This window comes from Rhizopus delemar, genomic scaffold, assembly GCF_000149305.1.
Source record: "Rhizopus delemar RA 99-880 supercont3.34 genomic scaffold, whole genome shotgun sequence".
NCBI lineage: Eukaryota > Fungi > Mucoromycota > Mucoromycetes > Mucorales > Rhizopodaceae > Rhizopus > Rhizopus delemar.
The window spans coordinates 228-22,346 of NW_027137860.1; the positions used below are offsets into that span (position 1 = coordinate 228).

The 22,119-nt window shown below is 43.1% G+C and overlaps 9 protein-coding genes across 9 annotated transcripts; 6 read left to right on the plus strand and 3 right to left on the minus strand.

Moving 5' to 3' along the window:
• Window positions 1–1,077: 1,077 nt before the first annotated feature.
• Window positions 1,078–1,456, plus strand: RO3G_17295 (uncharacterized protein; the record flags this gene model as incomplete). The annotated part of the gene is made up of 3 exons (XM_067671879.1): window positions 1,078–1,096; window positions 1,187–1,297; window positions 1,398–1,456. 3 exons carry the CDS (start codon window positions 1,078–1,080, stop codon window positions 1,454–1,456), a joined length of 189 nt encoding a protein of 62 aa, XP_067527980.1.
• A 1,726-nt stretch (window positions 1,457–3,182) lies between these two features.
• On the minus strand, window positions 3,183–3,662 carry RO3G_17296 (uncharacterized protein; the record flags this gene model as incomplete). The annotated part of the gene is made up of 3 exons (XM_067671880.1): window positions 3,183–3,295; window positions 3,462–3,528; window positions 3,573–3,662. 3 exons carry the CDS (start codon window positions 3,660–3,662, stop codon window positions 3,183–3,185), a joined length of 270 nt encoding a protein of 89 aa, XP_067527981.1.
• Window positions 3,663–3,987: 325 nt separating this feature from the next.
• RO3G_17297 (uncharacterized protein) lies at window positions 3,988–5,697 on the plus strand (the record flags this gene model as incomplete). The annotated part of the gene is made up of 2 exons (XM_067671881.1): window positions 3,988–4,894; window positions 5,009–5,697. 2 exons carry the CDS (start codon window positions 3,988–3,990, stop codon window positions 5,695–5,697), a joined length of 1,596 nt encoding a protein of 531 aa, XP_067527982.1.
• A 1,377-nt stretch (window positions 5,698–7,074) lies between these two features.
• On the plus strand, window positions 7,075–7,464 carry RO3G_17298 (uncharacterized protein; the record flags this gene model as incomplete). The annotated part of the gene is made up of 1 exon (XM_067671882.1): window positions 7,075–7,464. One exon carries the CDS (start codon window positions 7,075–7,077, stop codon window positions 7,462–7,464), a length of 390 nt encoding a protein of 129 aa, XP_067527983.1.
• Window positions 7,465–9,375: 1,911 nt separating this feature from the next.
• RO3G_17299 (uncharacterized protein) lies at window positions 9,376–12,743 on the minus strand (the record flags this gene model as incomplete). The annotated part of the gene is made up of 3 exons (XM_067671883.1): window positions 9,376–9,384; window positions 9,519–11,686; window positions 11,879–12,743. 3 exons carry the CDS (start codon window positions 12,741–12,743, stop codon window positions 9,376–9,378), a joined length of 3,042 nt encoding a protein of 1,013 aa, XP_067527984.1.
• Window positions 12,744–13,419: 676 nt separating this feature from the next.
• On the minus strand, window positions 13,420–13,835 carry RO3G_17300 (uncharacterized protein; the record flags this gene model as incomplete). The annotated part of the gene is made up of 2 exons (XM_067671884.1): window positions 13,420–13,440; window positions 13,566–13,835. 2 exons carry the CDS (start codon window positions 13,833–13,835, stop codon window positions 13,420–13,422), a joined length of 291 nt encoding a protein of 96 aa, XP_067527985.1.
• An 893-nt stretch (window positions 13,836–14,728) lies between these two features.
• Window positions 14,729–15,343, plus strand: RO3G_17301 (uncharacterized protein; the record flags this gene model as incomplete). The annotated part of the gene is made up of 2 exons (XM_067671885.1): window positions 14,729–14,870; window positions 15,057–15,343. 2 exons carry the CDS (start codon window positions 14,729–14,731, stop codon window positions 15,341–15,343), a joined length of 429 nt encoding a protein of 142 aa, XP_067527986.1.
• Window positions 15,344–15,830: 487 nt separating this feature from the next.
• On the plus strand, window positions 15,831–16,700 carry RO3G_17302 (uncharacterized protein; the record flags this gene model as incomplete). The annotated part of the gene is made up of 1 exon (XM_067671886.1): window positions 15,831–16,700. The coding sequence occupies one exon, from the start codon at window positions 15,831–15,833 to the stop codon at window positions 16,698–16,700; it is 870 nt and encodes a 289-aa protein (XP_067527987.1).
• A 988-nt stretch (window positions 16,701–17,688) lies between these two features.
• Window positions 17,689–18,594, plus strand: RO3G_17303 (uncharacterized protein; the record flags this gene model as incomplete). Its single annotated transcript, XM_067671887.1, has 1 exon — window positions 17,689–18,594. One exon carries the CDS (start codon window positions 17,689–17,691, stop codon window positions 18,592–18,594), a length of 906 nt encoding a protein of 301 aa, XP_067527988.1.
• Window positions 18,595–22,119: the final 3,525 nt, after the last annotated feature.

Sequence of the window (22,119 nt, forward strand, 5' to 3'; positions counted from 1 at the left end):
GGTGATCTATACCTATGGCTTACATGCTACCATTGGGAGATACGTTGCCTTCTATGAGGGTTCTGGGATTCGCCACACGTGGATGATCATACCCAGAGCAGAGTGGGTCATCGCCACGTGATGGTGAGGATGAGGGCTCACCCACTTACCGGAGGGCGCACAACGGCGACGACCCTCGCGCCCAAGGGCGCTCGGGGTCGCCGAACCTCTCCTGTAGGCTGCCCCAGCCACGTTACGGTTCATCACTCGGGTTATCCAGAATAATGCAGATTCTCAGGGAGGTTCGTCTTATGAGCGATATATGAGGGTGAGTGTGCTGTATATCAGAACAATCTCCTATTGATGTTGTAGAGCCTGATGGAGATGAGAGATATACGTTGATGCTGGGTTTCAGAACGTTCTCATTCATGAATAAGGTGAACAGGGAGGCGCACTAGAATCGGTATGAATAAGGTGAACAGGGACGGTCTGTGATCCTGTCTTAGGGAGGTGAACATGGAGGTTAACCTGATACGTTCTTTGTTGGTGATGGTGCTGGACTCCGAACATGTTAAATTCTGGTCATCGAACAAGAGGGAGTGCCGCGATACATGAGGGCGTTGGGACCCTGCTCAAGAACGTGAACATTTCTGAATTAGGTTAGCAGGGAGGTGAACGTTGGCCTTTCTGAATAGGGTGAAGGTGATCAGACAGTGCAACTTTCTGAATTGGGCTACTGGGAAGGTGTTGTTCGTCGGTCTTGATGGTTGTTCCTTCTCTCTGTTCATCGGTCTTAGGAGGTGTAGGGGACCAGGATGTTCGTCTGTATGAATAAGGCGAAGGTGAGGGTGAAGGGCATCTGTATGAATAAGGTGAGTGTGAAGGTGAAGATCGTCTGTATGAATAGGGTGATGTGGTTGGACTTGTGCATCTGTCAATGTCGATGATCAAGAACGTTCGGAACGTCGGTCTATGTAGGTGTTCATCTGAGATCCAGTAGTTCGCCAATGCCAAGTTCAAGAATATGGAGGTGAATGTGAACAGAATGTATTTCTATGGAGGGTGAATGTCAAACGTGAACAATTATATTTTTAAGATATGGCTCATCTGGTGAACAGTAAGCTTCAGGATTCGGAGACCGACCCCGATTGCCAACTTGTTGGCATGAGGGTTGTCGGTTGTTCTCCTATATTTATCCACGATATAGCACCTCTGGATTACGACATATTCTTGGGTAGGGGACCGACCCCGAGTGCTAATTTATTAGCACGAGGGTTGTCGGTTGTTCACCGTTACTTGTTGGTGTTCTCTCGGGACGGTTAGATTTTAAAGAATTTAATCATACGGGAGGGTGTGTGATTATAAGCATAGATGAACATAGGACGGTTAGGGAACGGAGATTAAATTTCATGGGTCAGGCGCGGGTGTGGGTGTGGGTGTCTCTGCCCCTAGCAGGGGCGGATCTGAGCTGAGTTGAGTCAGGTATGAGGAATGATGACGTGAGGGTGAGGGGGACAGTGCTGATTGATACAAGTAATAAATTAATCAAAAAGACAGCAACAGCAACAAGCAAAGCTGAAGTTTGTCAACACACATGTGAAGGGTGGTTGTGGGGGTGTGTGGTATCAGAGGAGGAGTGGCCAGCAACAGAGAGACAGATGGAGGCGATACGTCACTGGTCAGCAATGTCGTTTTATTTTCTGAGATCCCCAGTTCCGTTTCTCCGTGGGTTTTTATTTGGGGACTGTGTGGGTACGTGCCTCCGAACATGTAGGCTTAACCTGAAGCTTGAACGAACAGGAGGAATGACCAAGAGTGGTGATCTATACCTATGGCTTACATGCTACCATTGGGAGATACGTTGCCTTCTATGAGGGTTCTGGGATTCGCCACACGTGGATGATCATACCCAGAGCAGAGTGGGTCATCGCCACGTGATGGTGAGGATGAGGGCTCACCCACTTACCGGAGGGCGCACAACGGCGACGACCCTCGCGCCCAAGGGCGCTCGGGGTCGCCGAACCTCTCCTGTAGGCTGCCCCAGCCACGTTACGGTTCATCACTCGGGTTATCCAGAATAATGCAGATTCTCAGGGAGGTTCGTCTTATGAGCGATATATGAGGGTGAGTGTGCTGTATATCAGAACAATCTCCTATTGATGTTGTAGAGCCTGATGGAGATGAGAGATATACGTTGATGCTGGGTTTCAGAACGTTCTCATTCATGAATAAGGTGAACAGGGAGGCGCACTAGAATCGGTATGAATAAGGTGAACAGGGACGGTCTGTGATCCTGTCTTAGGGAGGTGAACATGGAGGTTAACCTGATACGTTCTTTGTTGGTGATGGTGCTGGACTCCGAACATGTTAAATTCTGGTCATCGAACAAGAGGGAGTGCCGCGATACATGAGGGCGTTGGGACCCTGCTCAAGAACGTGAACATTTCTGAATTAGGTTAGCAGGGAGGTGAACGTTGGCCTTTCTGAATAGGGTGAAGGTGATCAGACAGTGCAACTTTCTGAATTGGGCTACTGGGAAGGTGTTGTTCGTCGGTCTTGATGGTTGTTCCTTCTCTCTGTTCATCGGTCTTAGGAGGTGTAGGGGACCAGGATGTTCGTCTGTATGAATAAGGCGAAGGTGAGGGTGAAGGGCATCTGTATGAATAAGGTGAGTGTGAAGGTGAAGATCGTCTGTATGAATAGGGTGATGTGGTTGGACTTGTGCATCTGTCAATGTCGATGATCAAGAACGTTCGGAACGTCGGTCTATGTAGGTGTTCATCTGAGATCCAGTAGTTCGCCAATGCCAAGTTCAAGAATATGGAGGTGAATGTGAACAGAATGTATTTCTATGGAGGGTGAATGTCAAACGTGAACAATTATATTTTTAAGATATGGCTCATCTGGTGAACAGTAAGCTTCAGGATTCGGAGACCGACCCCGATTGCCAACTTGTTGGCATGAGGGTTGTCGGTTGTTCTCCTATATTTATCCACGATATAGCACCTCTGGATTACGACATATTCTTGGGTAGGGGACCGACCCCGAGTGCTAATTTATTAGCACGAGGGTTGTCGGTTGTTCACCGTTACTTGTTGGTGTTCTCTCGGGACGGTTAGATTTTAAAGAATTTAATCATACGGGAGGGTGTGTGATTATAAGCATAGATGAACATAGGACGGTTAGGGAACGGAGATTAAATTTCATGGGTCAGGCGCGGGTGTGGGTGTGGGTGTCTCTGCCCCTAGCAGGGGCGGATCTGAGCTGAGTTGAGTCAGGTATGAGGAATGATGACGTGAGGGTGAGGGGGACAGTGCTGATTGATACAAGTAATAAATTAATCAAAAAGACAGCAACAGCAACAAGCAAAGCTGAAGTTTGTCAACACACATGTGAAGGGTGGTTGTGGGGGTGTGTGGTATCAGAGGAGGAGTGGTCAGCAATAGGGAGACAGGGAGGTGATGTATGTCGATGCTAGTTACCCAGAACATTACTCAGATGGAGATCCGCCGGTGCCGGGAAGCCGAAACGTGCTATGGGACGTTTGGCCTGTGCTTTGTTATTTTATTAATTTATTATTTGACCCTTATTACCCCTTCGCCTTCGTATTTCTTTTGGGTTTTTAAAAGGTTGATGATGGAAGAGGGTTCTGTATCTTTAAATTCCGTTGTCCAACTACACATCCTTCTTTTGGAATAAAGCTTAATCCAATAACAATGATCGGATAATGTAGTAGTAACAAGGGAGCGATGAGACCCTCTTGGAGGTGTAGCATGGCGGATGACCACATGGAGATATACTTATATCCCTCCCCGGGGATGTGTGTATTCACCCGTGCTACGATGATATGATGTCTACGAGAAACTGTGACATAATGATCAACACTATGTCATTTTTATTAATTTATTATTTTTATACATGCCTATCTGCGTAACTAGTAAGGATCAAATACAAAGGTTCAGTATAAAGAGATATGTTAGGAATGGTGGAAGAGTAGATATCGCTCCCATGGTATCCAAGATCGAAATAAAGCCGTTGAAGGTTGATAATCTGAAATATGTGATGAAAGATACTACTGCTCCATCGGTGACCAATATCAGATGTGTCATGCACGAGGATTGCCAAGGTCATCTGTTGGGCAACAGTCGTGGAACTATTGTATTGCCATCTATGTGTGTAAATGAAGATCTGATGACTATGGATGAAAGAGGGAAGTTGAATCATCAAATGTTATCAGATTCCATATCGCCAGACGATTATTCGAGAGGGGTCAGGAATACTTTGATGGGGAAGCGTGGTATGCTTAGACATGCTTGTATGGGTATAAGACCACTGACCACTATTCGTGGTGTCGCATCATGTACATGGACAGAGGATCCTTCCACAGTGTATATTCCGTATAAGTGGACGAAGGATATGAGAATTCCATTCAGAAGAGGCGGTGACAGACTCCAATCTCCTTATTGGGCATTTAGAGGTGTCGTTGATGGTGATTATGCTATTCTTATACGTTGTCCGTCTATTTCCGACAATTCTTGTATGCCAGTCAGAGTATATGCATGGGACAAACCTTCTATTGGCGTCCATCCTGCTATGTGTGAACATTTGAATCTGGATTTTGACGGTGATGAGGTCCATATTGGAGTAGTATCGTCCCTGGCTGCTGTAGATGAAATAAAGTCGTTGATGCATAAGAATCCGTTATTCAACAAGTTCCGTCCTGAAGTGGTCTCAGATATTACATCCCGTTTGTCCAATAACATACATGAAGACTTTATGTTACATTCGACATTGTCGTTGTCGATGATTGATATGAATGATGATGAGGTATTTACACCGTTACATAGCTTATCTAGGTGCAAACGTGGATCTTGGGATCTGTTGCGTCAGAGACTCGATATGGATAAGACTATCAGTACGTACGTACAGAGATCAGTGACCGCTATCAATCAGTTCATGGAGAGTCATCTTACTGTATCCAGAGGATTCACCTTCGGTAGGCAGCTCAAGATATTGACGATGATGATAGATGACGATACCAAGAATCTTGTACCATTCTGGTTCGAGCCTGGTACCAGTCTTACTCTACCTACTCTTGAACATGGAGATGTGAGAAATTCTTATGGGTATCCTGGTATGAGATTAGCGTCAAAGATATCCGGTAAGATCATGCAGGGTGCGTTAGATACCGCAAAACACGGTATTACTACTAGCGGAGAGGATCTCATTCTTAGTCTGCTATCGATGTCGAGACAGACATACGAGATTCTCAGTCATGGTAATAGGACCAAGTTGATGAAGATTACCCCCAAGACAACTAAGGTTGGAAAGGTGTTGGCTACTACGTCCAGATTTCGTATGCAAATGATGGGATCGGTCCTAGGTCTTAGGTCTTGCGTATCTATGGTTGCTTGTGCATGTGAATCTATGAAGATATCATATACCAATTCTGAATTAGCTCATTTTGCGGCTCTTATCTATTATACCAGTATGATTGATCCGAGGTCGCCAGTCACCGACTTCAAACCTACATCCTTTCTATCCAAGACAAGTACGGATTATCTGTCTGTTGGTGTGGCTGAGAATCTGATCATGGCTGATATAGGACTCAACACCTCCTTGATTTCGGGTTGTATGTCTGTAGAGTCTGCTGCAATTGCACTTATCATAGGTAATTTTAAAGGTATTAGATCAAGAAGTATTAGACATAAGATGTGATGTCATTCACTACTCGTAATGTACTCAATAACTGTGATGCCTTGGATCTGTTGCTAAGTATACCGTCGAATAAGTCCTTAAAAGCTCGTACAATAGGTTCGAATTGATCTGGCGTTCCTAATATTGATATATCTCCGTCTTTGGATATCTTCATGTGGGTATTGTTCATGGCACGTCTGTCCCAAGAATATATGTTCATACTTTCATCGTGAAATAGAACGTTTCTATATGTCCCCAATAGACCTCTTAGTAGCGCTAAAGTAGTACATGAGAATGTGCATATATGCATTTCTGATCCACATGTCACGACGAATGCTGCATTGGAGTATGAAAGATGTGCGAATGTTACAGGTAGATGCTTCTCTTTATCATCTTTAGCTTCTTGGACGACAGACAGAGCCTTTCTCCCTATCACTCTTCTGCGTAGGGCCTCGTTAGTTATTGTAGTGGAATCACGTTTTGTTGATGAAGACGATATTATTTCGACTTTGGATAATGCATTATAGAGGCTATTCACAGACAGAGTAGTAACTGTGACGGACGCCGTTGCAATCGCAGGTTGCATCATTATCATGGATATGTGTATCTGATCCAACATTACCCATTCTCCGATCTTGAGATACGTTCTTTGTCTTGGCATAGGGCCATGGTACTCTATTCCTAGGCCGGATAACACGGACATATGTATCGAGTGTTCTTCAACCGACATGGGGAATGATGATCCCCATGATGCTATTCTCTGTTCTTTTACACATACATTCATCCATTCCGGGATGTTATACGTCTTTGATACATCCAAAAACCAGTCTTGAAGTAGGGTTATTGTGGCCTCGATACGTTCATCTGTGCTTGGTGCATCCGTCTTTTCTAAAGGTTTATTGGGACGGTATATCGGTCGTGATCCACTCTTACCTGTTTGAATTCCTGACTTCAGCGATATATTCCAATTCTCCATTACTACCTTAAGATCTTAATAAATAAATGCTTAGTTTAATATCTATGAAAGCACTAGAACATTTTAAATGTAACCACGGAGGAGATAGACACGTCATAAATACTAGTGATCATTTCAGGGCAGGCGTCCTTCCATTATATGTAGATGAATTAACGTGTAATTATACCTGTTTGAGGAAGAATAGTAGACTATGTTACGATCCATATTCGTGCATCTTTTACTTCTATTCTAGGTCTATAACCGAGATACGACATTCACTTGCTCCGAGGTCGAGGTTGTGCGTTAACATGGTAGGCTTCGAGAAATATATGTATAGGGACGATCTCATTCGAATCATAGATAAATCATTCTCCGATAGGGGTGTTGAAGTCGTGTATGAACAGGTTGCGGTGTCCGACACCAGGTTGTTTATTGTCAATAGGATGTTGTTGGACTATGAACGCTTCACCGATGATCTTGTCACAACATTGGAGAATATAGATATTACCCCTCATGACATATGGGTGGTACCGATATTCGAGAATGAGATTGATAATGACAGACTGCCGGTGTTCATCAGATATTCAAGGCTCATGCTCGGTATTGCTAACGGTCCCAAGACGAATATGTTCTGTATTATGGGTGGAAATGGTATGATGAATGAAGAGATATACTCTTCCAAACACCTTCGTAGTAAGATATCTTGGTATGATCACCGAGTCAGAGGTATGAGATTATACAACAATCGTTGTAGAGATTGTGATATGATCTGGAACTTTTGCAGAATACCCATAGACGATGATGATATCGATTCTATCGTTGATACCATTTAATATATTAAAAAACAAATGGAGTTGATCGAGAGAATCTCTGAATATTGTAATTTATTTGATATGTGTAATCCGATACTTGAGATGCCTGATGCTAGCAATCAGGATGTATGTAGGTTTCATTCATCGGCGCTACAGGAGATCATCAAGAAACATGGACCTTTTCTGAAGTGGCAATGTAAGCGTTCATGGGTATATAAAGTGCCTGTTCCTGCTAATCTGCGCGAATTCGAAGTTGTGGCGTTAATAGTGGCCTCGACCAGCTATGACATGAATCCATACACGTTCGCATGGCCTGCTTCATCCAATGATACATACGTCCAAATATGGAAGCTTATCTCAAGAATAAGTAGGCAATTGGGCAAGAATTCGGTATTCAGCAAACATGTAGGGGGTAGAAGTGCAGAAGGGTATGAGATGGCCATGAGCACGAAGTCTCGGAAAGTGATGCCGGAACCTCCTAGGACATTGTTCGATGTATCGCCCATGATTGCACGAATCTTAGATTCATACGAACCTGACCTTGACCCAGAACAAGAGGAATTCAGAATGACAGTTATTGACATCATGGATCCTGACGAAAGAATATATCAGACGATTGATCAGGTAGCTTTGGAGGGGTTTGTGAGGTTGACCGAGATACAACGACTAGATTAAAAATTTATATTGCAAACATGCAAGACACCAAAGGAATCCCAGATATGAGTAGGTTGATGAGTAAGTTGGGTATGGACAGAAGCCCGCCTAAAGAGGAATCGACTGTCCATCCCAAGCCTGAGACTGCACCCGTAGAAAAACTCACCTATGACAACGTACACAATTACGCACGGATGTCAGTCATGAAACAGACCGACGTCCAGATGAAGGAGATGATTGCTCTCATTCGTGCTATGGATACAAAGATGAGTATGATGGCATCTGAGTTGATTATGGTTCGGTCAGAGCTTGCGGATTTAAAGAAGATAGTGACATCAGCTGACTATATACATAAACCGACGTTTGATACTAGTCAGGCACCTGCAGAAGATAACTACACACACCCGCCGACTCATTATTATCAACAACCACAGATGTACATTGACCCTATCACTAGGAATCATATGTACTCCGACATCCCAGATAATACAACTGTTACCAGTGGTGGATCTGTTGTGCCTGGTAATACATTCAAGACTAGAGCTGATCTGTTCACGTGTTTGATCTTGAGTTTGGCTAACGCCATCCAGGATAAGATACAACGTGAGAATCGGGTGATGTTCCCACAAAGTTGTTCTCAGATGAGAACCAGGTTGACATCAACGATACAGGCTATATGCAGACACAGAAAGGATATTACATTGCCAGAGATGAAGACGAACGGTATGAAGCTGATACAGGAGTCGTTCACTGGTCCAGGTGACAAGTATATTCGCACGGTGACAGAGACTACATATAGCACTATGAGGGACAATCCTAGGACTTCTGACATATTTAGCAAGATGTCGATACTTATATCAGCGTTGAAACAGGTATCTGAATTGTTCTGTAATCCATTATGTGATATCTTACGAGGACTAGATGATATGATCGTTAGCAGCAATGGCACCATATTCATGATTGATTACAGTAATATAACCAGCAGGCAGTACACACCCGAAGAAGAGATCGGACAAAAGGTAGAACATAGTGAAATATCGAACTATGTTTTGAACAGACTCCAGAACAAAAGACCCATGGTGGCGATCGACAATGTGAGGTATGATCGTGCGAGGAGTATGGCTGCCAAGGCAGAGGCGAGTGTAACCAATGCAGATTTTAAGGATCTTAAGACCAAAGTGATACGCAGGAGGTTCAAGCCGGTCGTAAAGACGTCAAATGTGATACGTGAAGGATGATGGGAGAGATACATCATTGCCCGTAAAAAGCTCTGGATCTCTAGGAGTGCTATGAAGAGTATAGATCGCTCTACATATGTCGAATTTGACCGTTGATAGCCTGGTTACAACGTTGGTTGAATGATGTACTTGGTTACAATCACATAATATGGTCAGGCGCCTACAATTGACACATATACTTACTTCTACCATATCAGACGACATAGTGAGCTCGGATAATGTATGGATGAGACCATTCATTAACATAACATGCACCTCCATCTCTCCTAATCTTACTGATGATCCGTGTAGTCTTCCTCTTGGTATGGTAGGACCACGGGGAACGTGACTGAGATAATGCTGTTTATCACGCGATAGATGGGCCAATAACCAGAATCTACAGATACCATAGTCCATATAGAGATCATCGGAGATGTTAGGATGTGTGATACGCGTATCTCCGATTTGTATGTTACACATAGTCGCTCTGATATCCGATGGAAATCTTCCATCTGTGTCCAACACTATATAATCGTCGACATTCAATGGATCAAAGTCCACATCACCGATGACACTCATAGCCGTATATGCTTCATACAACTGTCCAAGAGTAATACGATTATGAATCGAACTTGATGCTACAATGATATGTGGCTTGAATGTTTTACCTGTCTTGGGATCAAAACAAGTAGGCATCTGATCTATGGGACGGATCTCTGACACTGTGAACTTCTGTCCATGTTGAGTGCCGATCTTATCACCTACATTAATATCATTAGATGTCATTCTGGCGCACACATATCTCGTCTTGTTCTTGCTGAAGCCTTCTTTGATCACGATAGCATCTTGGGCTGGTCTCCACCATTTCGTCTCTGATCCTATGACATCTCCAGCCTTAAGACGATCGACACCAACAGGCACTGGATGGTTGATTAAGGATGTATGGGCGAAGATGCCTCTATCATTCACATACTGACTTACGATCACCGAATCTTCGTAGTTGCCTCTTGAGTTGCAGAACAAGGTAAGCAGTTCGACACCAGGTATATCAACATGTGGTAATCGCGCCAGATCATGTACATATTTATTCATTAATGGCGTCCTAACAATAGGAGGAATAACATGCTTAGGTTTAATAGTGGAGAACAATTCTACCCTCGGATTACATATGGCTTGCGTGGACATAGAACCAGCTAACAGAGGTCTAGGTGGTTCATCATGGAACACGAATGGTACCAGGTGACAAAACGTGCGCATATACTCCATCGGATGATAGAACAAATCTCCATCGGGGTCTATGAAAAGTGTCATCGATTGATCATTGTACAATACGGAGTCATACCATTTGACGTTCGAATTATCCTTGTATAACTCCTCACATACAGGTTTCATAAGACATCCCGGAGTGATTGCAATTACTACCACCTTCTTATCTTCGAAGACGTGTAAGGAGGGCGCGTTGGGACCGTATTGTGTTAACCAGGTTGCTGTCATTTCAAATACGTCCAACTTGGAGATCTTCTGAATATAGCCCAACATGAACAATGTCCATACATCCTCTTTATCATGAATAGGATTACAACATTGTCTCAGCAACTCAGTTGCACAATCGATAGTATAGGCGGTCATCGATCTATAACGTATATTGTGCGCTAACGATCTGATTCTACCTGCTTCGACACTACCTGGCGTATATGTACAATCGATGAATCCTAACCACTCATCCTTCGAGATTCTCAATTCTGTACTGAAGGAGCCTGATTCATCATCCTCTTCGTATGGACGTACATCGATAAGACTGTTGTCATGTATAGTTCCATATACTCCTGGATGTCTGATGAATGTTACCTGTGAGTCGTATAAAACCCTCCATATGGAGTCTGTGTCAGACACCGTCTGGGACTCCTCTATGGCGATGGAGTTGAATGCATGTAGGGGTGTGTATTTGTAGCACGAAAGTACATCGGGATTAGTGACAGTTTCCAAGACGAGGTCTCTTGGTGCCCACATACGCTTGGTCACCTTTATTTCTTCAAGTAGATTTAGTAGCTGTTGCATGGACTTCAAATTACGTCCTAATGTCATAACCTGATTCTGAATCTTCACCGGGTATCCAAACAGAGGTGGGAACAACCTTGGTATTGTAGCCTGTGTCGAATCGGCAGAATGCCTTATTTCTGGCTCAAGTCTGTTATTCTTCGAGAATACCATGTCTGCCTCGTCATACTCCATTATAGATATTCTCATGGGTACATGCATAGACATAGTACCTTTCATATCGAATTCATCCCTCCAGTTATGATGAAATTTCACTTCATCCTCTTCCTCATCTGATTCATATTCAATATGGATCTTATCAATATAGTCGGTTTCTTCCATTATAAGTATAAATTTTTACAGTCCCATATCGAAGTGGTATTGCGATACGAGTCTTTCGAAACCGTAGAGATTACAGACATTCAGAACCGAGTCAACCTGTGATACGACGGACTTGTAAACCCAATCTCGTGACGGTCTACCTGTATGCGTATCAGCACGATCTTTTCTTACGGCTACTGTCTTACCTTCGTCATTCTTATATTGAAGTAGTGTCACACCACCTTTCCTAGTTTCAATCGAACATTCCGAAAGATCCATAGATCCTTCTCTAATGCGATATGATAGTGCTGCACAGAATTCCTTCAACATCGCAAGTCTCTCGTCTACATCTTGCCAACATACGATGGCACATATATTCTTGACCGCATCCTTGACCAATGGTATACGATCCTTACGTACTGGTGCCATGCCCTTGATAATGGTCTTATCACCGATCCTCGCATAATACAACTTCGGTTCGATCAGAATGATGTGTTCGAATGTATTCTCCTGTTCCAATCTGATTGTGTGAAAAGGTGTAAAGTCCAAGATGCGATGTACAACCGTCAAGAAGGTGTCTGTACTGACTGTCTTTGTACCTCTCGGTTTTACGAAAACTGAGTCTGTATCACCATACAATACGTCGAATCCCATTATACCAGCACATGAAATTATCACAGTAATCAACCATCTACCGATCGCCGTGACACATGCTGCGCCTGAGAATGTGTGTAATCCAGACGTAGTTGCGCCCATAGCACCGTATAAACTATTTGCACCGATCTTCAATGTCCAACCCATCTCAGTCTTCTTACCTACACTCTTTCGAGTTTCGATCAGGTGCGTCAGAATGGCGGATGAGACACCAACTGGTGCCCTGTCGATGACCACTTCTGTTCCATCGATACGTACTACGATATTATCATCGTTCCACCATAATGCATTATGACCTAGTTCCGGTCCTGGTGAATGTGATGATCTTTGGCCTGACCCGCATATGTATTCCATTACTGTCTCAGGCGATATATTGGCACCTATCATGATACTGGGATACATGGCTGCGATGTCCATCACACTCACATCTCTATGATATCCCCTAGTCGGAGCTATGACCAAGGCACCTTCATACTTTCTGTTAAGTGGCGGCTCTGGCGACCAGTCTATGACCATTCTTTGTTCGAGGGCATATGACGAGATCATGTTTGATACCATTGTGCCCGTAATGAATCTGCATACATCCACAAGTGGTGATTTGAACACGGAACACATCAAGATGATCTCTCTCATACATTTGCTCTGAACAGCTACAGCTATATGCAGATAAGAATCCCAAATGTTATATAAGATCATATCTGTCAGATCAGGATTAGAGTCTGGGTCTATATTAACGCTCGGTTGTACAGCCTTGAAACCAATACCAAGAGTAAGAGCAAGACCATCCAAAGATACACTTTGGTAGTCCGATCTGTGCAACTTATCGATGTAGTGGAAACTGTCGAAGATTGTAACACCAGGAATCACCAGGTCCATGCCTTTGCCCGACTTACCTAGGTTGATATTACGAAATAGATGTGAATATTCCAGGGGACAATGGACTGCCATACGTGGAATATCGAAGTTATACCCGTTATGAATTACGACGAAATCTGGACATTCTTCAATTAACCATTCTATGATCCATCGTACTAACTCCTCGGAATTCTCCACACGTGCCACATCATACTCGGGATATGGCATTTGATTTACATCATGATATCCACATGTATACCTACATATTATACGTCCATCCCAAGTCACAATCGCAGCAGAAAGTAGTGGATCATGTGGAAGTGGAAAGTTACCCTGTCTCATAAACGAAGTCTGTTCAAGATCAAGACCTACTATCCTTCTTACGCTCGGTTCAGGTGTTGTATTACCCAGTCCAAATCCTGGCTTAGTATATGGACAAACACCATATATCGACGCGACCCTATTGAGATTCTGCTGTGTCATCATAGTAGCGTTGACATATCCAACAACCGAACCCGGTCTCATAGCGGTTCTCTTTTGAAGGACTCTATAACGACCATAATCAGGGACAGTGACCGTGACCATCAACCATCTCCAGTCCCCGTCTTTTGCAACCTTAATCATCATAGGAATCTCAGACTTATTTTTGAACATTGAAAGCATTTCATCATCACTATAGGAATGATCTAATCCGGTCCATGTTATACACCAACCGTCATTGATATATGATTCGATAGTATCCATCTTTCGACATATAATATATTATAAGACAAATGGAAGTCCCTAAAGCAGTAACACTGAACATAAAGAATTTTGCTGCACACACATCTATAAATGGGGCTATACAGGACGACTTTCCATTTTCAGGACCATTGACGAAAGAACTTAGTAAGGAGTATGGGGAATTGTTAGTGCTGGCCACATCCAAGAATAGAATAACCAGATTCGCTAATGGTACGTATATCTTCGTTCCTAGACTTGGTCATTGGACACATATCAGGTCTCAAAACGCCATGAAATATGTCGCTGAGGTGATGGATCTTAAGTACGTGTCGGTGAATTTTGATGTGGCTACCGATCCGTATGTATCATTCTTAGAGAATATAGCACGACCATGTAACCTTTTTCCGAAGAGTGTTTGTATGGGTACGTGGAGACTGGCAATAAGTATGGGATCGAACTTTATGAAACTTAATCCTGTGTCGGGTATAGCCGGTGACTATAAACCCAGAGATCCGATGTTCAATAGCAGAATATCAGGCATGACGATAAATCCATTGTCAATAAGAATTATACCAAAGATGTATTTACTAGGGGAAGTGTCAAGAGCTGAACAAGTATTATCCAATGTGTTGACCCCTGAACAGTTGAAGGTGTTGATGTGGGTAATAGGGAATGGTCTAATAGATCCCATAGACAGACCGAAGACAGTGTATCTGTATGGTAATGGTGGCGATGGTAAGAGTGTCACAATCAATACTATTATTAATAACCTCCCTGGATGCGTATTCCCACTTTCAACAGACTATGTGGGCAGTAATAAGAGTATGAAGGACGTTGATATTACACAGTGTCTCTCAGCCCGTTTCATAACCCATGGAGATGTAGAGTTGAATAATGGCAAGATCAATTCAACATTCTGGAAGGTTATCACAGGTGGTGATACAATCCGTGTTGCAGGTGGTCAAGGTAAGTTGAAGTGTACAGGTATATTCGCCAGTAATCAGATTTGGTTTTTGCCATGGTTCTCAAGAAAGGAATGGTTCACAAGACGCTCTATAGTACTAACGATGAATAAACCACCTAAAGATGCTGACCCTCCACCAGAGTCATATTCAGAGCATGAGATATATAATTTTATTATGAACTGTTTAGCCATCCGTATGCAATGTGATACCGCCCCAATCACACTATCGATGGCACTAGTAACCATGTTCGGTTCGGGCGTCGGGTATGCCACCGTAGGTGTCGAACTAGACGAAAATTCGAATGATATGGAGTGTTTGGTGGCAACGTGGTATGTGACATTGTCGTCAGGCATGGACAAAGACACACTACTCAGTTGTATCTATACTATGAATCCTGACCTACTCCTGTATGACGGATCAGAACCCATCGCGCTCCGTGGTATAAAACCCGGTCCCTTACAAGGATGTGAATAATATATTACTTTAAAAATGGACATTATTAAGCGTCATAATGACACGCGCACCTCTTCCGTCAGAAAAGCGCTCGTGGACGTCTATGAGGAACGTCAAGCATTGCATAATATACCCCTGTTTTGCGTTGAAGATACCAAAATACGTTCAAATGAATCGAAGGTGCTAAATCTCCATGTGTCTCTAGATATACCTATCGAAATCAGAGATCGTGTATCTCTAGCGGTCGTATACGGTCTAGGCATGAGACGAGACTCACACTCCACGACAGAAGAACCAGTGGTGACAGTAGTAGGAGACCCGTTGAGAACGGGAGATGTAATACGACTGGATATATGGAATTGCACAGATGAAACAATATTCATTCCAGAAGGTACGATAGTTGCTGTCGTGATATTGCCAAATGAAATATCGTCGTCTGGTTCATGAGCCATTACGTTACGGTATGGACGTCATCTTTAAAAATGAATATATTACAAAAATAACTATAATGTCAAACAGAAATATCTTGAGATCTCGAGCTGGAAACACCAGTGAGTACGTAACGCAGACAGGCAAAGGTCTGAAACTGACAATGAAGACTATGCTCGATTCAGACCCTGCCAACGACCCACAGAAACTGGGCATAATGCTGGGCCCAATCAGAAATATCGGAGAAAATATTGGTTCTGTCAATAACATCGAGATGGGAGACACCGCAGTGGTGTTTCCTGACGAAGCCATCTCCACGACGTATCTATTCAAAGATGTGATCGTTGAATTCCGGAGCAATGCCGGCGACGTCAAGGTACGTGGAAGGGGTGAGAATAAGTTTGAGTCCGCGTATCTCGTTTCGTATGTGAGTATCGGAATCCCATCTAAGAGGTTTGAATGGTTAAAGACCAACATTTCTGCAGGCCGTCAGAAAGTCTCATATTCTAACTTTGTCGAAAATCAGGGTTATCATTGGGTAACAGCAAAGATGGTACCCGAAGTAAGTATGGATATGTACGACCCGAATGACAACACTATCATAAGTTATGGTAGTGCGTGCGAGGTCATGCAAGGTATCCAGCAAAGCGTTGTTGCTCTGGTAGGAGCGAACGTCCGTTTGAAGAAGACGTACAAGGAAGGTGATAAGAAACCTAATGCGTTTGAGTTGTCTGTTGTAGTTTCCAGTATCCAGATGTATGACATCACACAGATCTCATCACCTCCTCTCATCAGCACATCGTCTTTGGATGTCATGGCACTTAAACCATCTGCAACCTTGTTACAGATCATGAGCCAACAAGATATTGAGGAAGAAGAAGAAGAGATTGAAGAAGAAGTACCTGCAACAGCTATCCCGAGCACGAGTGGTCAGACCACATTGGTCTAGAATGGTTGAATATGAGCCTGATGTCATTTTTAAAAACTTTATGATGGAAATGATAGAGTTTGAAACTGTAGATAGAGAATGGATCGACGACACACCTCCTGGATTTCAGATTCGTAACGACGAAACTGTGTCAGATTTCAATAATGAGGACCTGCGTAAATATATGAGACAGAAGTTGATAAAGTTTGTCCGTAAGTGCAACGCTATAGCGGGCAGACCTATGCACGAAGGGATAGTAAGATACCTTTTCTTGGTCGTAGAGAATCTGCCTATGAAATACTATGTCACTGCCCAAAGCCCTTATGATGACTCTATACTTCCACAATTTGCAAGTGCGTTTGCATTCGATGCAAGAACCGATGCTGGTTATCCGGCTACTGTACAAGTTATGGGCCAATTCTTGGCTTTGAATCCTGATGTAGACATTAACAATGTATTATACTCAATGTCAGTCAGTGCTATATTCGCATTTTGCAATACGATATTCATCAACTGTATATCGCACAATGATGTCGACGATGCAATACAAAGAAAGTTAGAGACGCACTTCGCAGAGTTTTGTCGAGAGTTGATTATATCATCTATACAATCTGGCGCTGACGAAATAATATACGTCTCGTTCGGGGATGTCGCAAGTAGAGTGGCAGACATGATCAAGTCTTCGTTGGACGCCAGTCAAATAAACGAGACGAAAGTAAGGTGGATGTCCTTTCCTCATCCAGTCTGGCTATCACGGTCGTGTAAAGGCCAACAAAGAATCGTACCCGTACATCACGACGTACAAGTCACGTATGACGAGATTAGACCGAAAGTCAGATCGATCTACAGATACAAACGATATTCGAAGACTCAGACGTGGACAACATACTCTCATAATGATCTGCTCCGTCTAGGTAATCCTTCAAGGTTGAAGTGGTTGTCAAACATGATGACAAATAATAATATTAATAACTGTAGATTAAAGCTTATATCACAAGCAGGGATTAAGATGCCCAAAGAAGTGTATGACAACACCGACATCGACGCCATGGCGTTGAATAAGTTGAGGAATATAAATAAGAACACTCAACATATGCTCGAGGTAATACAAGACATCAGGGACAAAGTATATGGAACCTTAGATGATTTTAACCCTAGTGACAAATCCCAAGTTCAACAGTTTTTGGATCACCTGGCGTCTTGCTCCAGGTCATTGACCAATGCCAACGGCCTATTCATGGCTATGCCTGGTGTTCTAACATCAGTAAAACCTGCTGTATCACTAACAGGCAAGAATGTCCCTCCCATTATCAAGACCAGAACGTCGAATCAACCGACAATCACCTTCCAACCAAAGGTTAAATATACGGCTACACCCGTACAAGAGAAGAAAGACAATACGAATAACGTTGAAGATGTTACGAATCAGATGTCAAGTCTTAATCTATCCGTTGTTGAATCCACGGATAATACTAGTGCTGGCGCACAAAGCGTGTCTGAATTAGGGGAGTTCGAGAGTGGGAACTTACGAAGTTACTCAGATTTTGACGATGAACCTGATTTGTTCTTCGATGAAGCACCTTTGACTCTAGGCGTACAGAAGAAACAGATGTCAGTTGAGCATCTGTTGAAGAAGTTGGGCAAAGCGCCAGTGGTGTCATCCACGACTACGACTACAACCACAAGTACATCTGACGTACAATCACCAAAAGAGACGGTAATACAACCACAAGTAAGAGCACCAATACCGCCTCCTATGAGAAGATCACCATCTTCATCTAGTATGCATTCAGCGACCAGTGTGAGATCTGCCATCTCATCAAACTCCAAGAAGTTCACACCAGTCGTTAAATCTGCCACCAGTTCGCCACCTATGAAGCCCAGACCAAAGTTGATAGCCAGAAAGAAACGATAGCTTTTAAAAACTATTCATACGAATCTGTCCTCACTACATAAACATGTTTGATGATGTCTCTTATGTCAGCCGAACATACGAATGACCATGGCATTACATCCAAGCCTGGTTGTATATCAGAATACACAAAATCAGCGGTATTCACAACAGGTTCATCAAAAGGCTCTGACGGCGGAAATACGACGGTAGCGGTGTCGTCGGACTTCATACGCATGATAATCCCACCTTTGTCTATCAACACTCCATCTACATCTACATTATCATACATATAACAACATCCAATTTGACATGCGCCTGACATAGCCAATTGGTTATATGTATTCACCAGATACGACAGAGAGAAACTATACACGATTGGTACTCTGTTGAAGGTTATATGTCTATATACACCCGGTATAGCAATCAAATCCTCAAAATGTCCTCTGTAGCAGGCACGTCTTATTTTCCCCTTCGAAAGAGCCTCGATGACAGCGGTCATTTCATCACGTGGTAATTCTGCTATGTTCACAATACCCTCGAAGGTTGGTGGTAAGACTAGGTCCGGATCGCAAAATAGCATTGATTTATCATTCGGGAACAAAGACATGGACTGAAAACGGTTGGTTCCAACATCAATTATCAACTTCGACTTTGTTACAAGGTCCGATGCAGTAGAATATAAATGTTTTCTAATTGCAAAACAAAACGAAGTTACACGTCTCGTTATCACAGTATCATAATCCAGATTGCCTATAACGAGGCCAACAATATCCTGCGCAACAGAATATGCATTAGGTCGCATCTTGTCAGATCTCACTGTATAACTCTCTACTACCAATGTCTTGATACTATCTCCTACGAAGCTACATTCATATATCATACCATCTTTCATATCGGGCAAAGCTTTTACAACAGATGCATACGCTCCTCTCTTACCACATACTAAATATCCTTTGTGACACATAAGATCCAACGTAGGTATCTTGATCCTGTATGTTAGATGTGTGTCTACGTCTATTGCTACAACGCCATCATTCGGCAATTCAGATACAATACTCTCTTCTAATGCAGAATCATAGGTATCATGGTCTTTTCTAATGATCATCCTAGGTTTATCCTTTATCATACGTAACTCTTTAGTAGGGGACAAATACTGTCTTGTTATCTCTATAAAGCGTTTCCCATCACATAGTAGATCTACAAACACTAGACTTCCATCTACCAACTGTTCACACCTTACCACCACGGGTGGAAGAACAAATGTCTTCAATGATGTCTTTGGTAACCATCCCATCACGGTTATATCTATATCGGGTCTACAGATATACCACATACAACCTACGTCTATCGACCAACAGTTCTCACCGTCCACCTTGATCCTGAATACGTGTCCTTCATCAGGCACTTCTCTGATATCTATGACGGGTAATGATGACATGCGCAATGAAGACAGGATTGAATCGCCTAGATGGCGTCTCATAGAAGAAGTATGTCCATATTCCGCATGTATATAGCCTATCAAATCCAGTATGTCATCTTCATCTGGCTCATCCTCTAACTTCCATTCGAATTCACAAGAATATCTCATATCAGGCATATACCTACTACATCTCACACTCCAATTCTTGTACTCGGAGAACTTACTTTGAACTACGATATTGTATCCCTGATTCTCAATGTCATCTTCGAAACCTGATCTCTTCACAGATACCTCGTATGAGTTGGTGAATTTCATACCGGGACATACGATCATGGAAGATTCTGTGTATTTCGCCGTGTCTTCACCCGTACTTCTGAACCTAGCCCTAGCAGACACAATCCTCCCATGGATATTCATCGAACATGGACAGCCTACCTCGTTCCATTTAACTATTGGGGCATCCATCATCATAAAGATCTCTTTTGCGAGTTCATGCTCAATGGTCAACTCATATTCATATATCAAGGGGCCATATACAACCTTATCTGATATCTGTACTCTATTTTTCCTAAGAACGAACGACGTCTTGACCATCTTCGTAGATAGAGATATAATCTGGTCTAATGATTGTACATTAGATTTCTGAGAATCACAGATACACTTAACAAGCACAGGGGCTTCATCAGCCCCAAGTCGAAGGTGTTTGTATTCCCCAACTTTAGATTTTCCACATTTGGAACAAATGACATCACTCGTTGATATAGACATGGTTTTAAAAGTAATAAATTAATAAAAATGGTATAATGGTCAACATTATACCGCTAGTCGTTCGCGACATCATTATATTGCCCGGCATAATAGAGATAAATCTCTTACCGGGCCTACTTCAGGAGGCACCCATCATATCTTCGCTGGTCGTGCGGTGTTCTCCTGGCACGGTAATATCGACGTGTACTTAACCCAGAATGGTCTAATTCATGCTGTCGTTGATCAGGAGTGCGACTACACTGTACCGAGGATGTGGTTCTCCCCTGTGCATCCTCGGGCTGATCACGACAGACATGAATAGATTAAAGAAGCAATTGAGGAATATTCTGGGTGAAGAACCGTTGATAAGTCCATTGTACCACGTCGAGCAATTGAGAAGTTTGAAGGTGAAATCGCTCCGTTCAATAAGGGAATTTGAAGACACATTCCCCCTCGAGAGAACCTTGCTTGAACATATATGGAGATCATGGCTAGACAAACACAAAGACCCTTGGTTGGACAGATATATGTCCTTGACCCTGGCCATCATCACGGAAAACCTTTTCAAGTCTAGTTCCAACCTTTAACCGTATATCAACAGGTTCGTCTGTATTAGGTCTTTGGTGCGCGTGACCAGGGCTGATGAGCTTCGGCAAATTTGCATCGGCCAAGGTTATGTCTTTTCGATTCGGCCTTGTCCGGTTGGATGAAGGAATTTAAAGATCTAAAATTCCCTCTTCCATCATCAACCTTTTAAAAACCCAAAAGAAATACGAAGGCGAAGGGGTAATAAGGGTCAAATAATAAATTAATAAAATAACAAAGCACAGGCCAAACGTCCCATAGCACGTTTCGGCTTCCCGGCACCGGCGGATCTCCATCTGAGTAATGTTCTGGGTAACTAGCATCGACATACATCACCTCCCTGTCTCCCTATTGCTGACCACTCCTCCTCTGATACCACACACCCCCACAACCACCCTTCACATGTGTGTTGACAAACTTCAGCTTTGCTTGTTGCTGTTGCTGTCTTTTTGATTAATTTATTACTTGTATCAATCAGCACTGTCCCCCTCACCCTCACGTCATCATTCCTCATACCTGACTCAACTCAGCTCAGATCCGCCCCTGCTAGGGGCAGAGACACCCACACCCACACCCGCGCCTGACCCATGAAATTTAATCTCCGTTCCCTAACCGTCCTATGTTCATCTATGCTTATAATCACACACCCTCCCGTATGATTAAATTCTTTAAAATCTAACCGTCCCGAGAGAACACCAACAAGTAACGGTGAACAACCGACAACCCTCGTGCTAATAAATTAGCACTCGGGGTCGGTCCCCTACCCAAGAATATGTCGTAATCCAGAGGTGCTA